This window comes from Perissodus microlepis, chromosome 15 (assembly GCF_051167445.1).
Source record: "Perissodus microlepis isolate ML-2025 ecotype Zambia chromosome 15, ASM5116744v1, whole genome shotgun sequence".
NCBI lineage: Eukaryota > Metazoa > Chordata > Actinopteri > Cichliformes > Cichlidae > Perissodus > Perissodus microlepis.
This window is the reverse complement of record NC_140475.1, coordinates 25,015,762-25,033,033: the sequence shown is the minus strand read 5'-3', so window position 1 is coordinate 25,033,033 and position 17,272 is coordinate 25,015,762. Positions and strand designations below refer to the sequence as shown.

Here is a 17,272-nt window from a genome sequence, read left to right as displayed (position 1 = left end):
GCTTTTATAACTTCATGCTTGGATTACTGCAACTCCCTTTTAATAGGGGTTGGCCGGGGCACTCTGTCACACCTGCAACTGGTGCAGAATGCTGCGGCAAAGGAAATTTAAGCATATTACTCCGGTTCTAGCCTCCCTACACTGGCTTCCAATCGAATTTAGGATCCATTTTAAAATCCTTTTACTTGTTTTTAAATCCTTAAATTGTCTGGCACCTGTATATTTGTCTGATCTGCTGAAGCCCTATCTCCCCCCTCGTTCACTCCGGTCAGCTGAGCAGCTGTTGCTCTCAGTCCCTAAATCACGGCTGAAACTTAGAGGAAACGGAGCATTCTCTCGGAAGCTTTGGGATGATCTTCCTCTTCACATTAGGCGATCTACATCAGTGCTGGTTCAAATCACAGGCAGTAATGGTGGTGGTGTTAAGTTTTAAAATACCCCGGTTTTCTGTCACCAACTACACTTTTAATAGTGTTTTAGCCGCGAATGTAATCTTCACATGTCTGGTCAGGTTGTCAACATAGAACATGTTTGCAAAAGTGCTCAGATCTTTTCAGAGATGTCACTAGCTCTGCTAACAGTCAGCATGCAGAGTGTACCGAGCTCACAGCCTTGGTGTTCCATCTCAACGTTTTTGTTTGTTTGTTTGTTTGTTTGTTTGTTTTTTTTGGGGGGGCGGAGCGGGGCGGCGGTTACGTTTACCGGTTTGTTTACATATTCCACTCTCTGTGTTCACATGTTGCATTCGCAGATTCTCATTTTCACCGAACGATCGTCTCTTTCCGCCTGATCTTGTGTCTTTGTGCTTCTGTAACATAAGGAACGAGCTGACATTTTCCTCAGGACACCAGCGATCAGCTCAACAGGTCCTCAGTTTACCTGCATGCATCCTCCTCCTCACCTGTCAGCTGTTTAACACCTGCTGCTGATTCAAGAAACACCCTAATGTTACCTGGTGATAGTCACAGTTTGACTGGGCAGCCAGTGCTCGATATAACGCAATTACATTTTTCTGCACAAGACAAGTAAATATAGTATTTTTTCTCGAGCGCAGAGCTGCTGGAGCTTGTTTCCCAACAGACCACTTTATAGGCGAACCCACTTTATCAGCGGCTGATGTCCAATCACCGGCACACAGCTTTGAAACCTGTTTGTAACAGCATGCTCATCATGAAGACTACAACTTGTACAGAAATATTACATCATTTTTTTAAAAATAGTTATTCAACTGTGTTCTAAGCACCAGGTACCTGTTAGAATTTTTAGAGTTTACTTAACTAAAAATAAATGAGGTTAACATATGATTTGTGTAACTTTTATTTTTGTTGTGTCGGTCATGTTATGTTTAACTGTCAAAGGCTTGTTAGAAACTGAAACACATCGTGCAGACTTCTGGATGTTAGAAGAAAACTAATACTGCTCATAAATGAGACTAAAGGCAGGAAGGTGTCCTTTAAAACTAAACATGTTAATAGGACCTCCCTATTTATATCATAGTTTATGATATAGCACGTGTATTTCAGTAATAACTTATTTCAGTGTAATGGTGTACAGCTCACGTGGGCGTTATCTGCGATACTCCTTAACTAATTTAATTAATTAATTTATAAGTTAACTTCAGTTAACCATTCAGACAGTTCTTTTGCAATGAAAAACACAAACACTCATGTTGCCGGCAGGTTTCCGCAGTGCCAGCTGTTTAAATTACAGCTGCTTATGCAGTAACCATGGACTCTGAGTGGCTCGATCGACACAGTTAAGACAACAGTTTTACATATATGATCTTAAAACAGGACACAGCCACTATACGTGCTGGCCTCATATCAAATGTGTATGTAGACTATATATGTTTGAAGTTTGTTTTATATATAATCTTCACTCTCAAACATTTAAACAGCAGCTGAAGGAATACAAACTCAAATTGTGCGTGTATTAATTTGGTGATTTATTAAATGTATAAATGCCATTCTAATCCACTGCTGAGTCTCTTACGCTGATGAAAATGCAGAAAACACAGATCACCTGTTCAACCAATCACATTCATTCTACTTTGATCTGTGACAAACTGATGCGTTCATCTCTGTTACAACAGTGTTGCGTTAGACTGCTATAGTTTTTTGTTCTTTATACTGTAGATTCTCTGGAATAGTTGGCAGTAATAAGGATGATTTTCTGTAAAATCATATTGATATGACCCGTGAATTATTCGTAGATGACCGTTAGATTAGTTTGATGCTGCCGACATTTTCATGTGACCCAGCTGGGAAGCTGGGTTAACTCAGAGAGCTGAAGATATCGTGGACATGCTGACCTCGCTCCGTGGTGTACAGGGCCGTTTAACCTCATGATTAATAATATTTACAATAAAAATTTTAGCTGAACATCATGAAGTCTGTATGTGTTTCATAGTGTCGAACAACCTTTGTACAGTTAAACCTAGCAGTTACTACATGACGGAAACACCGTTATTTCTTTTAATAACGTTTATGCGTTTATACACAGGTCACGCTGATTATTGAAAAAAAAACCCCCAAAGATCAGATGTTAATCGGATTTATTAGCTCTCTCTCCTCCTTAAACATGTTTTAATGTTAGTTGTAATTCAGAATTGACGACTGAAACACGTATGACACATACGAACATCAGGAAATAAAAACCCGATAAATATAACCTCAGTAAATGAAGTCAGTGTACAGCGGGGGATTATGGCATCTGAGGTTTTTCAAAGTTCAGTTCTGTTAGTGACAGGGGATTTCTTAAAATCACCCCGCAGTTCTTCAGCTGAGACACTTGAGTTAGAAAACACAAACACTGCAGTTGTCTTTACTAGTGATGTGCGATACCACAGATTTCCTTTCCGATCCGATACCAAGTAAAATTCAGGGTGGTATCAACGATACGGATCTGATACTTCCTTATTTATTGTATCTTTTATTGTATCTCAAATTATAGCTTCATAATGATTACAGGATATTAGATTGGAGAATGGAGAATTATCATATAGAAATAGAAAACCTGAAGTTGTGCGCTATTTGAACATGTTGCCTGCCTGCAGCACTAAAGGACTCCGTGAGAGACGTCTGTCTCGCCCAGCAGCACCTGTTTCTCTCCTCCTCTTCAGTTCGCCTCAACATACACTCGTCATATTCTGTGATATGATTTACTCTGAGGTGTTTGACGAGGTTAGAGGTGTTGCCACAACACCTCACTGTCTTGCCACATGTATCACAAACCGCGTCTTGGCTGTTTGTGGAGGTAAAATACGTCCACACACGACTCCATTTACGCTCAGCCACTGTTTTGAGTGCGCACGCCACGCTGGACATATTTATACAGCCGTATTTCACACATGACTATAAAAGGCGGAAGAGGAAGTAGTTCCTTCCAGTGCAGACAATCCGAATGATATAGTTTCTTTCCACTGTGTTCCTGTTAATGATAAACTACAAATCTACCCTAAATTACTAAAATATCGATATTTTAATATGAGAATCGATTCTAGAACATAAATGACTGGTATCGGAGGAATCGATATTTCAGTATCGATCCGCACATCACTAGTCTTTACTCGCGAGGACAAGTGACAGAGCGCTCCTACACGTAAGAGACACTCACGGACTTGTGCTCTGTCACCGTCTGCATTCTTTATTTATACAAGAGAAATGAATACATTCGTTCAGTGACATGAGCATGCTTGTTCAACTTCTTACTATCGCTGTGGAAAGATTCAGATACAAATATCAGAACACGTTTCATAAAGAACAATCAGTTCTAAACAAGGAAAAGGTCATCATGCAGTATTCTATCATCAATAAACTTATATCACTAAAAGCTTATACTGACTACTCAGTACAATTTTCCATTGACAGTTAGTTTCCATATGCCGTTTGTTGGTGTGCAGAAAAGTAATGGCCACCAGGCCAAAGCAATGGTTTTGACTCGATCAGCGTTAACCCCGCCCCCTGGGTTTGATGGGTGAGGTTGACAGATAAAATTATTTCATGGTGAGACCTGAAGGAGTCAAGTGTGCCAAAATGAATGAATGAATTACACCATTAAATAATTATTTAAATGTGTCAATAATTAATAAAAATGTTAAATAAATCTACAATTAATTAAATGTGTCAATAATGAATTAATTAAATGTGTCAAAGATATTCATTTAATTAATTATTTCCCATTGTAATTAATTATTTACAATTTAAATTAATTATTGACACATTTAATTAATTATTGACACGTTTAATTAATTATTATGGCAGTCCTGGCGTTCCATACACCGTCACACACAATGAAGTGTAAAAAACTTCTAGAGGATTATTGAAATGCAACAAGTGCTGTCCATATTACAGGTTAAAGACCTAATTATTGAAATTTTTGTCTTTTAAATCCAAGGACAGGTGTATTTATAAAATTCTTTTTGGAATTGTTTATAGTCAAACCCATTGTAAGGCACAAAGCTGATGGCTCTAATAACCGTGTCAGGAGTCTTTAGGTAAAAATTAATCTGAACTGTAATAATAAACTCCAGTCTGTGGGAGGCACTGTAACCTTGGTTTTGATTTCTCTCTGGTCACAGTTACTGATTACTGAAAGCTTAAGTCGTTTTATTTTCTTCACATTAAAATATGTTGTATCAGAATCAGAATCATCTTTACTACACACAAAAGATTTGACTTGACGGTTTATTTTTTTTTATACAAATCTATCTATCTATCCATCAATCAGGTCCTCTACCAGAGGCCTGGGAGCTTGAGGGTCCTGCGCAGTATCTTAGCTATTCCTAGGACTGCGCTCTTCTGGACAGAGATCTCTGATGTTGTTCCTGGGATCTGCTGGAGCCACTCGCCTAGTTTGGGAGTCACTGGATCTAGTGCTCCAATTACCGCTCGGACCACTGTTACCTTCACCCTCCACATTTTCTCAAGCTCTTCTCTTGAGCCCTTGGTATTTCTCGAGCTTCTCGTGTTCCTTCTTTCTGATGTTGCTGTCATTGGGAACCGCTACATCTATCACTACGGCCGTCTTCTTCTGTTTGTCTACCACCACTATGTCTGGTTGGTTAGCCACCACCATTTTGTCCGTCTGTATCTGGAAGGTCCCACCGGATCTTAGCTCGGTCATTGTCCACCACCCTTGGGGGCGTCTCCCTCGGGACTTCCAGGTTATACTCGGCACAGCTGTTCCTGTATACTATGCCGGCCACGTGGTTATGGCGTTCAATGTATGCCTTGCCTGCTAGCATCTTGCACCCTGCTGTTATGTGCTGGATTGTCTCGGGCATCTTTACACAGCCTGCACCTGGGGTCTTGCCTGGTATGATAGACCCCAGCCTCTATGGTTGTGCTCAGTACCTCTTCAAGTGGCTGGCCAAGGCTGTGAGTCGTTGCTTGGCAGTTTCCAAGGCCTCAGGTATGGACAGCTTGCTGTACTTCTTAGGTACCTTCTTCATCGCACCTTTCTGCAACTCCAATAGTTGGCTAACCTCCCTCCGTGCTACCTGGATCTTAGCCTCTAGCCTCCTTCTTCATGGAGGGTACTACCCCTTGTGGCTGTTCAACTTGTAGCCAAGCATCTCACTGATCACTGCTGCCGTATTGTAGATCAGCTTGTTAGTCTCGGTAATGGTGGCTGTAGGTATCGTCTGTAGTGCTGCATTAAAGTCATCTAGCAGACCTTCTGAGGGTACTTCATGTAGTCTTGGTAACTGGCTATGGGGGGTCCAGGTTTCAAGCTTGGCCATGATCCTATCTTTCAGGTCAGTTCCTGTCCCACTCAACGATCCTTCTCCTATCGCACTTGGGGCTTGGTACCCAATCTTGGGTGGGGGTGATGATATCTCCCCCTTGACCTGGCGTCCTGGGTCCCCCTTGCCGTAGCATTTATGTTGTACCTCGTCAATCTCTAGCTGTGAGAGCAGTCCCTTCTTTCGAATGTTGGAACAATGAGCTACTAGTTGTTTCGCCATTGAAGCATCCATAGGTCCCTCATCCTATTCATGTAACCCCTTCTGCCAGGGTTACTTGCTTAGTAGCATTCCAACAACGCCCTATTTTCATCTCTTGCCCACTGATGCCTTCTTGTTCCAGTAGCCCACTTCTCGTCAGGGTACCCTGGTTCCTCAACACCTGACGCGGATCTTGTTGATCCGGGCGACATCCGAGCCGGTATGGCTACTTATCTGTCTCGCCCATGTCTGTGGTAGGCTCGCTTAGCATGGGGGGTCTAGACTTAGGACCCTTACTGGATACAGACACCCCAAGCGGGAATCAAACTTGTGATCCTCAGCTCCAATAAATAAAAAGTAAGAAAACACAAGTTACAGAAAGTATTAACGAAAGTATTAAGAAACGATACAGACTATAAGTGACAAACTGAGCAGTGCGTAGTGCATATGTGAATAACAGCTATTGAAATAAATATTTGATGTTGCATATTAAAAGGCTTAATTATTTTCTGAATATTCAGTAAGTCCAGTGTAACAAATAACAATATATTTAACTCGAAACAAGTTTTTAAATAGATTTCTATACAGTCGGGCAAAAAAAGCATTTGGCAGCCACCGATTGTGCAAGTTGTCCCAGAGGTCTGTAATTTTCAGCATAGGTTCACTTCAACTGTGAGAGTCAGAAAGTAAAAAAGAAATCCAGGATTGTCATGTAGTGTCCTGCGGGCAGGAGCAAGAACCCAAATGCAGGACTCTCAGACGGCAAAAATTATACTCAAAGTGGCAGCTTTATTTGCTGGCAAAAACTCAAACATGAATACAAGGAAACTAAAACTAGAAACTTAAAACACAAAGCACTAACTATAAAACTGGGGAAACTAGAAAACAAAACTGTGAACAGAGATTTAGAAAGCTACCATAAACACAGAGGTAAAAACAGCACGGAGAGGGTACAAAACGAAAAAGAGCAAGGAAAACACAGGGCTCAAATATACAAGGGAGTAACCAGGGAATGGGTAACAGGAGGGAAACACAGCTTGGATCTAATTAGACGTGACGAGACAGGGAGGATGCAAAACAGAATACACTGACATAGGACCTGGACTTTCAAATTAAAACAAGAAACACACAAACACTGAGGCAAGGATGACAAAGAAGACACAGAGAACACAGAGATCTGAAACGTGGGACAGGAAGGCACAGAGTAGACATAACACAGAACACAGGGGAGGCACATAAACAAAACCTAAAAACTAGAAATCATGATATACTAAAGAACTAGGGAGCTAGAAATACTAAAAACCAAAACCAAGAGACTAGCAATGAAAACTTATGATGAAATCAAAGATCAATAATAGTATAAAACTCAAAACACTGCGTTGTAGACCCAGGACCGTGACAAGGATATCACATTGTATGATTTTTAAAGAATTTATTTGTATAATGGTGCAGAAAATAAGTATTTGGTCAATAACAGTTCACCTCAATATGTAATGTAAAATTGCTTCACCAGGTTTGCACACACCATAGCTAGTGTTTTGACCCATTCTTTCATGCAGATCTGCTCAAGAGCTGTGATGTTTTGGGCTGTCACTGGGCAACACAGACTTTCAACTCCCTCCACAGATTCTCTATTGGATTGAGGTCTAGAGACTGGCTAGGCCTCTCCAGAACCTTGAAATGCTTTTTATGTAGCCACTCTTTCGTTGCCTATAGGCGGCGTGGATCATTGTCATACTGGAAGATCCAGCCATGTTTCATCTTCAATGTTTATACCAAAGACTTCTATTTTGGTCTCATCTGACCACATGACATTCTCCCAATCCTCTACTGGATCATCCAGATGGTCTCTGGCAAACTTTAGACAGGCCTGGACATGTGCTGGCTTAAGAAGGGGGACCTTTCGAGCATTGCAGGATTTTAATCCATGATAACGTAGTGTGTTACTAATAGTAACCTTACTGTGGCCCCAGCTCTCTTCAGGTCATTGACACTGTTGGGAAGGTTGCTTTTAAAATGTATTCCACTACAGATTACAGAATACATTTTAATAGTAACCTTACTGTGGCCCCAGCTCTCTTCAGGTCATTGACACTGTTGGGAAGGTTGCTTTTAAAATGTATTCCACTACAGATTACAGAATACCCAAAATTTAGTTTGTAACTTATTCCGTTATGTTACTCAATGTGAGTAACGTACTCTGAATACTTTGGATTACTTATATAGTCACGCTTTTTACAGCTACATAAATGTATTATTGCTGCGTGATTTATTAGTATTGCTGATAAGTATCCTGGTGTGACTTGTGTTGTGTTTTATCCAGGTTCTAGTAGTGCAGGAACTGTACATTAAGGATTTACACATATTTGTCCTTTATCTAAAGGTCAAATCATCCTCACTAACTAAGCCAACCACATTTTTCAGATATGGTTGTAATGTGATTGCACTGAGGGAGAAGCGTTGCTGTTTCAGCCTTTGTTTGCTGGGTTCTGATCTTTTCATGAATGTGTAATGTTTTCTTTATGAATTTGTTCCTCAAGGGTTTGACACTGAAATGCTTCTGCAGACAAATCGACAGCGTGGGCGTTCAGCTCAGTGCTCTTTTCCTTGATGGGTGATCATGTGACTGACAGCTCACTCAGGTTAAAGGACACTTCGCCCACCAAATGCACATGAGACTGCGGAGCTTCCAGTCTCCGTCAGGGTTTAATTTACATCCAGAAAATGACTTCATGTCCTTCTCATTCAGCTGACACGGGATGCTGTGGAGGGGGTCTGTGTGCTGTGTGCAACCATCCGTGGTGAGAGGATAATGGGAAAGCAAAGAGCATCATTACCTCTCTCCATGCTGCTGTGCACCTCTCACCTCCCCCCAAAACATCAGGAAAATGTGGAGTGGATGTTGTTGGGTAGATGCTTTGGATTTTGACTTTAAATCTACAAACACACTGAAATCAAGAAGCTCGTCATTGTTTTTATTGCTTCAGGCACAATCTGTTCAACAGCACCGTTCACTAACTTTAAACAGCAACTGAATCACAGCATGAACTCAATCTGAAACCACAGCCTCTGACCAGCAGGGGGCACATGACCAGATGAAACTATGCACTGGATTTTTTTCCTTTTGGATCTAAGACACTGTGATATTATAGCAGTGCTTTAACACTTTATTTTACTGGTGTCGCTAATCCTCCCGGAAAGATTTGCTCTGAATCACAGGATATTTCTCATGAAGTAAGGCAGCTTTTTTTGTGCATTACAGATTAAATCAACTCAAAAGTTTCAAATAATTAGATGGAAAATACAAATAAACTAAAATAAAATATTACTTAGGAAACAATTTATTAAAATAAACTTTTGTTTAATAATTTTATTCTCACCACATAGTTTTTAAAATTGTTCTTTAGCTCATCCGGCCGAAGGACCAGTGAGAACTCACAGCAATTCCTACATCTTCTACAGTTTTGATATGATTTTAATGAAACTTGCACACAGTTATCAGTTAATGGGTCTTTTCAGAAATTGTGCCCAAGGTGATGTTTGTGATGTTACAGACAATAATATGTGAACTATGATGGACCATGAGCAGGGTGAGCTATGACATACATTTTTTTTAAACTCACCATCTCCTTGTGTTAAAAAAGAAAAAAAAGAAGGAACTAAACAAAACAAATTGTCCATCAAAATCAGAACCAGACTCATGGAAGATGCCATTTAATGACTTTTAGCCACTTTTTTTTCACTTTGTCAATGAAATCTAATAAAGTTTTATGGGTGACATTAGCTAACATGCTGTTATTTGCTAATTTCTCGTTAGGCGAGTCGACTGTTGCTAATATTGCTAATGCTGCTAACATTCTGTGGCAGATTTCATTGTGGTTCACGGCTGTGCTGTTATCTAGCAAAACAGCTACAGTCAGCTTCATTAGCATAATTAGCTTAGCAGCTGGTATGAAGCAATTATCACACACAGTGATCAGCAAGAATGCTACTGACAAAATATTAAAATGAATATTGTTGCTGCATTTCATGCCATGATATACATGGAAGAAGTGTCTGTGTAACCAAGTAAAAATGAGTGAAGTGGATAAAATGAGTTACATTAGATTAAATTACAGATTTTCTGGGTTTGAACTTCGAGGACCTCAAAAATATACAAAGTTGCAAAATTTATCAAGTTTGTTCGGCTGTTTTTAGATGTTTTAAAGTGTTTTAAAATTCCCTTCATATGTTCCACAGTTTTAATATTCTGTGACTAAAAGTTCAGCCCTTTGAGACACTTTGTGATTGCTTTCTCAGTAATTATAAAAACACTGGTAGAATCATTTGGACTTGTCAAAGTGTTTTTTCTGTGATAACAGCTGATTTGGAATCAGCCTGTTTACTGGATATTACTGAAAACTAGCTGGAGATGATCCAATCCTGTTCTTACTCTTGTTTTTTTAAATGTGGATGTCATGGATCTGAAAGCACTCTGCGTGTTTCATTCACACTGAACAAACAGTGACAAACAGGCAGAGCTGTTGCTGTAGTGATGAAACTGCTTAAAGCTTTTTTTGATCGGCTGCATGTTTTAAAATAAGATGATCCTGAACTGTTAGTGTGATCTTTTTATTTATTTCTGTTTTTTAGGAACATGCAGCACTGCAGGGGGAAAATATGTCATTTTGATGTTGATGGTTCTTAAGTTTGATCACCAATAATTATCACTTTGTGTGATATGTACAGCAATATGAACGACTTAGACTTCACAGTATGAAGTGACGGGTGACTTTGAGCCTCACTCTGAGGTCAGGCTTTAGTTTAAATCTGCCAAACTAACAGCCTCAGCTGGATGTGCTGATTCAAACAAACAGGGGTTTTTTCAACTTTTTGACATTATTTTAAAATTTTAGATTCACAATCCGATGATGTATCTGAACATCACATAAACATCATCTACACAGTATTATTAAAATGTATGGCCAACATGTCTTTCTGAAGTGTAATGCAGCGTTTGGTGTGTGTGTGGTGGGGGGTTGGCTTTTAAAGTCCTGTCACGGCCCTAGAAAGCTTTGGGCCGGCCCTGTTAGTGCATGGCTGAGTGTATGAAGGCAGACTGCAGCTGCAGCTGGAAAATAAAGTCAAATGATGGCTTTTCCATTTCAGTCACAGCTTGAATGTCTGTTTTTTTTTCTTTCTCATAGTCAGCAGGTTCGGTATTTTTGCCTTTAGGCCTTTGGTATCAGAAAGCTGTGGCAGGCAGTTTTTAAAGGATTTACAGTCTGCAGATTTTTTCTCTCTGCTGCTGAGACATTCGGCTCAACCCACAAGCTGTCATTTCCAACATTTGGTAATTTTCCCATTTACACACACCTCCCCCTCCAAACGAGCCAGAGCGCCTCAGCTTCAGCTCCACGTTTCAGTACAGCCGTGAGCTTCAGACATACTCCTGCAGGCTGTAGCTGTCCTTGATGTCTGTTTGAGGGAGTTTGGATGGAGACGAGTTTTGCTCCTGTCCCTTGCGCGGCGTGGGTTTCTCCAGCTTCACGCTGTCTACCTGCAGCTGGACCGTCTTCTTTCTGTTTTTCGGCTGATTGCGTTCCACTTGCAGCCCCCGCCTCCTCCGCTCATCTGGGTGCAGCGTGAATCTGTCGGGGTCGGCGGGGGAAGCGCAATCCGGTCGTCTCGTTCTCTTCCCAGGACACGACAAACAAAAAATGACCCCCCCGGCCAGGAGGAATCCAGCAGAGATGAACGTGACGCACAGAGCTCCGCCGGGCTGATATTTACTGCTGTCCGGTAGGTCTGTGGTCAGGAAGGCAGTGATGACTTCGTTGGTGAACCAGGACGCGGGTACGAGGCAGAGGAGGCTGGCCAGGATGAAGCAGCCCCCCGCAGCGATGGCCGTGTGCCCCTTTGCTCTGTGGCTGCCCCCCCAGCGAGTACATTTGAGCCCCAAAGTGGCGAGACAGAGTCCGAACAGCGCCACTACGCAGGACAGGACCATGCCGGTCCGCGCGGCCTGCAGGTGCGGCGGCAGCGACAGCACCGAGTTCTTTACGGTACAGCTGAAGACGCCGGAGCTGTACCACACGCAATCCATCCACAGACCCTGCATCTGTGATATCGGGGTCATGATGCTGGTCCACACGTTGATACTCACCTTCCAGTTGGGCATCAGGGTGGCCACGACAGCACCGAGGACGCCCAGGAGTGCCAGGGCGAACGCCAGGATCTGAATAGCGGCGGACAGCATGGCTCACCCCCCCTACTTCTGTCCCGGGCAGGTCCTGACAGCAGATAATTCCTCAGCTCAGGCTCCAGCGAGCTGCAACCAGAAGAGAAATGAGAACTGAAGTGAGCGTGGGAGCGTGACGGGCGCACAGCTGAGGCTGCTGATGGGAATCTGTGTCTCTGTTTGAGGGTCGAGCTCGATGATTGCATGCATTAGCTGATGTGGTGATCACTGACACTCAATTATGTCCCTTTAAAGCTGCAGCAGCGCTCCCTCTGCAAAGACACAGAGCAGAAACTCGGAACTCTGTTGGAGTGAAGTTGTCTCCTGGATGGAGTAAGCACTGGAACACGAACAGGAGTTCTCCTCTGAAAAGTTCACCTGTGTCAGGCTCTGCCAGCGTCTCCTCAAGTGACTGCTGAAGATGAAGCAGGGAAGCGGCGTGAATGAAAACAGAGGGCGTGTTGGTGAACAGTCTCTAACTACCCCTCTGCCTGCTGTCTCCTTGGCAACTGTACATACAGTTTCATCCCATTCTGCGTCCTGAAAGGAAACACCAGGCGTCCTCTCCGCAATCTCACTGTGAACAGAAGAAACTGTCCTTCTGAAAAAAGTCTGCTCCAGGAAATGTGTTTCCGCCTCCATCACCTGAAGGTCACTGGCTCGGCCAAAGGAGCCGCAGAGCGGCGTTCTTATCTGATGAGTTGATGGCGGGATGCGTCAGCTCCACAACGCCGCTGAAATATTCTTCTCTGACTGCACGAAATCTGATTTTTACCGCAAAATGTTTGTTTCACTTTCTTTTCTTTACATTTTTGTCTCAGTTTGGTTTTTTTGGGACTTTCGCAGGCTTTTGAAAAAACACAGCACCCCTTCTGAAGCTGACAATAACCACGGAGGTAAATGTAATTACTGATTATCAGCGATCACATGTGATGTCTGAGTCCTCGCTTTTGAACATGCCACATTTTCTAAAACAATCACGCTGCGGCGTCGAGTCATTTTCTCTGGTTTGGAGATAAAACCGTGGAGCAGTTTCTCTTCATGGGGCTGCATTGTGAGCCGAGGTGTCGCCCGTCACGTGACCACGTGAAGAATCGCCCACTGCAACACGCTGATAAGAGTCTGCAGCCCGCCCACCCGTTCTATAGTCAGTCAGTCGGTGGCAGCCTGTTATTACCATAATCCTCAGTCTGGCTTTATCAGCTCAGACCTGCACAGACACGACCGGCTTCCTGTAAACATATGTCGGGTTTCTGCAGCCGGTGGGAAAACACAAGTTTAAAGACACACTAGCGTCACTGCCGCCATCATCACCGTGTAATTAATGTTGTTCTGTTGATACAGAAACAGTAGAAATGGATAAAAACACAATAGAGTCGATTGCGTTTCCCACCAGAGAACCGCAGAGGTGATGTCATCACCATGGTCACACGGCGAGGTGCTGCGGCATTGATGTGGGCACATTTCTGCTCCCTGGCCCAAACCCGGCCTTCGGAACACGAGCCGCTGTGACATCATCACCGACGATGGCAGGTGACACAGGTGACCTCGCTTACTCAGGCTTTCCGTGTTGAATATTTAATATTTGGTGACATTAACACAATATGTTCATTTTTCTTTGCAGGTTTTTTGGGGATCTAATTGTGGTTGGAAAAGAACTAAATCTACTGAATCATTTTAATGAAGTGATAAAATAATATTTTAATCTCTTTTTGTAAACGTCTGTTTAAGGAACTCGTGTAAAAATATTTATTCACTCTGCACAGAGTTGCTTGGCTCGGCCACATATTCATTTAATTTATTGTATTTCCATAATTTCAGATTTATTTATATTTATTATATACTTAATTTGCCCTGTTAAAAAAAAATTAACTTAATAATTTAATATCATACATAAATCATGTGTTTTTTAAAGGAGAGTGTGAAACTTTAAAATAAAATATTAAAATATTCAAAATATAAAAAAGACAGAGGCGAGATGCTAATAAACAAATGATGTCAGTAAAACTGATGCAGGTTAAGGTCATATTACAGAAGTAACAGATGAAGGCCGACTCCTTTCATGTGACATAATACTGTTACTACTACTACTAATAACAACAATAATAATAAATGTAAGCTCTTGCACTGCAGCGCTGAGCTGTCTTTTCTCTGTGGAGGTGTTTATTGTCCTGAGTGGGAAACGCTTTTTATTCTGTGATTCATGTTTGACTGAATCAGAAACACTGTCATGCTTTTCTATGGGCTGTTGTCGATAAAGATTTGGTTATTTCCTGCATTTTATGACATTAAATCTTAGATGTGGGAGTGTCCTTGAATGCACCGCCAGATTTCCCAACAGTCCAGTTTATTAATGAACGTCTGTGTGTGTCGTCCCAGATCTCTGACTGATCTATAAATGTTCAGATAATTGTGAGAGGCCATGTTTGTGTCTTTCATTTTGTCCCGTTACTTGTACATCCTCATATTATAGAAGCTGTTTGGTGTTTTCTTGATCATTTATTTGAGCTGTTTGATCCTCGGAGTGTTCTGCTCCTTTACATCAAGTGTTTCGAGCCTCCTGCAGTGTTTGGGTCTCTTGTTCTGTGTTCATGCAAATGCTGAACAGCCTGTTTTAACATCCAGCCGCTTGCCGTGTCGCTCAGCGATGTGAACCCAGGCGGCGGGCTATTAGAGGCGGGTCTCTGGAGGGTTGAGTGGCTGCCCGCGGGCCTGAATGTCTGAACGCTGCAGAGGACAAACTGAGAAGCTGCTTTTCTGTCCTTTAACGTTTTTCTTTAAATGCTGTGTTTTTCTGCTGTTGTTCAGGAAGTCTGATTACTGACGAGCAGCTTTGTTTTCTGTCTTTTCTACTTGTTTAAAGGCAAAAATAAAGAAATTAATTTTATTTTTATCTTTTGTATTTTACATTTAATAATTCTCACATTTTATCATTTTATTTGTATATTTTTTCTTTGTGCAGCTTTTTGTAAATTCTTTTGTTTTAATTAAAAAGAAGCATTTTCGTTATTTTAAATTATTTTTATTTTATTTTATTTTATTTAAAGATCATTTTGTCTCTATGACTTGTTTGGATGGGGAGAGTTTAAATTTGGTTTTACAGTTGCTTGTTTAACTTTAAAAAAATCTGTTTGCATTTATCATAATCAAGGTTATTGTTAAAATTTTCACACCTTGTGATGATTCAGGGGTCAACGATCTTCAGGACCACCTCCGTGGGGATGTCCCCCAGCGGGGGGGTGAAACACCCGGGAATCCACGCTGCTTTTAGAACCAAAGAGGCCTCTGTGATGAGACAAGACTGTGACGACCTGGATGGTCAAGGACTTTATATAAAATTTAATTGATTTTTCTTTTCATGCACCTGTAATTTACATTTTGTAAATTATTTGTTTTATATTTTTAAAATTAATGTACTGGTTTCTGTATGAAAACACACACTGAATCAGTGTGTATTTATGGCATAAAGCAGCCTAAGTAAAAATGTTGCCAGTAATCACTTGGGAATGAATCTAAATAAATAAATGATCCGTTTTCATTCTGCCGTTTTCATTCAGGAACATCTTTCTGATTTCTCAGTGGTTTGTTTCTCTGATGGAGAAACGTGATGAATCTGTGTGAGCTCAGCAGTGTGGGTGGATATCTTTGCTTCACACTCTGCTGATGTGAGCTGACTCGATGAGGAGGAAGAATGAAGAAGAGTGGAAGGATTTCCTCTGACTCCTCCTCAGTATCCACAGAGCCGCGCAATTCCTCATTCTTTCACCAAACACAGCTGAAATTAGCTTCACATTAAAGTAGACAGTTTGACCTTTGACCCCTCAGTCACAGTGATAATAGTTTGGAGCTGAATCAAACCATCTGGCAGAAACAACCCCCCCCCGCGCCCACCCCCGAGGCTCCATCAGCCATCAGTCAGCAACCAGAGGGGGATATAAATGAAGTGCTTTATCTATGCTCAACACACACAGCCTGAGAGTGTGTGTGAGCGTGTGTGAGTGTGTACGTGTATTAATATCTTTGTGGGGACCAAAAATTAGAAGTTTACTGTACTGTGGGAACCAACAGACCTTATGGGGACCAAAATCCTGAAGGCATATTTGACACTCAAAATGTGGTTTAATGTCAAGGTTACAGTCAGGTTATGGTCAGGTTTAGGCTGAGGGTTAGGGTTAAGCATTCATTTTTGATGGTTAGTTAGCGGCTGGGGAAAGCATTATTTCGTGACTTAATTCTATAGCTAAAGTTAATTGTTATTCTCTTTTGTTTTATCAGTTTTTAACTGTATTTTTATTTATTTGTCTTATTTATCGTCAGATAGCTGTTCAGCACTTTATTTGAAAGCACTTTATAAATAAAGTTATTATTATTATTATTATTATTTCAATTAGATGTCCTGACAAGGATATAAAAACACGACTCTCTCTCTCTCTCTGTGTGTGTGTTACACTGACATTAATCATGAACGCCGCTTTTTTAAAAATCATTAAAGTAGCTTCATTTCAGTTTAATTAGAAATGCTCTGCTTTAAAGTCAGCCTAAACATGCTAATAGATGTTTTTTCTTCCATGTCACAGTAGTTCTGTGTTGTTGGTGAAATATCAGTAAATATTTATCCCAAAGCAAAATTAATGGTATTACAGGAAGTTAAACATTTAAGTCAAAGACAGATAGCTTAAGTAGAAATTATAAGGCTGATGTAGATTTTTTGGCTCACAAGATTTGAAGATTTCTTGGGTCAATAATTAATATCTTGATGGTTAAACTGTCTGAACCATTATGAAAATGTTTTCTGGTTCTTTTCTTTTTCTGGCATCTCTTTTCCAGTTCAGCAAACATGGTGCATGATAGCTGTAAACCCTTCATCCACCCCGACCTCCTCCTACCTCCTCTTATTGATTCAATCAATAAAACGTCTCAACCTCATCCCACTAGAGATTACTCTGCACATAACTGTAGTTATTGTGAAGGCTATTTTAACCCCTGAATGCGAAGATACGGGGCAAGTGAAACTGATGCAGGATTCACAGATAGAAAATCACAGATTTATTTTTTATGCAGAAAGGTGAAGAAAACAAAAGCAAAAACAGTCACTGAGAAAATAC

General features: G+C 41.1%; 1 protein-coding gene and 1 long non-coding RNA gene across 2 annotated transcripts; one reads left to right on the top strand and one right to left on the bottom strand.

The window, feature by feature from the left end:
- Positions 1–8,901: 8,901 nt before the first annotated feature.
- Positions 8,902–12,185, bottom strand: LOC146372244 (claudin-20-like). Its single transcript, XM_084952684.1, has one exon. The coding sequence runs from the start codon at positions 12,183–12,185 to the stop codon at positions 11,367–11,369; it is 819 nt and encodes a 272-aa protein (XP_084808810.1). The 3' UTR covers positions 8,902–11,366.
- Positions 12,186–13,235: 1,050 nt separating this feature from the next.
- On the top strand, positions 13,236–15,708 carry LOC146372243 (uncharacterized). Its single transcript, XR_014802693.1, has 2 exons — positions 13,236–13,709; positions 13,792–15,708. It is a non-coding gene; the product is annotated as an uncharacterized LOC146372243 (long non-coding RNA).
- Positions 15,709–17,272: the final 1,564 nt, after the last annotated feature.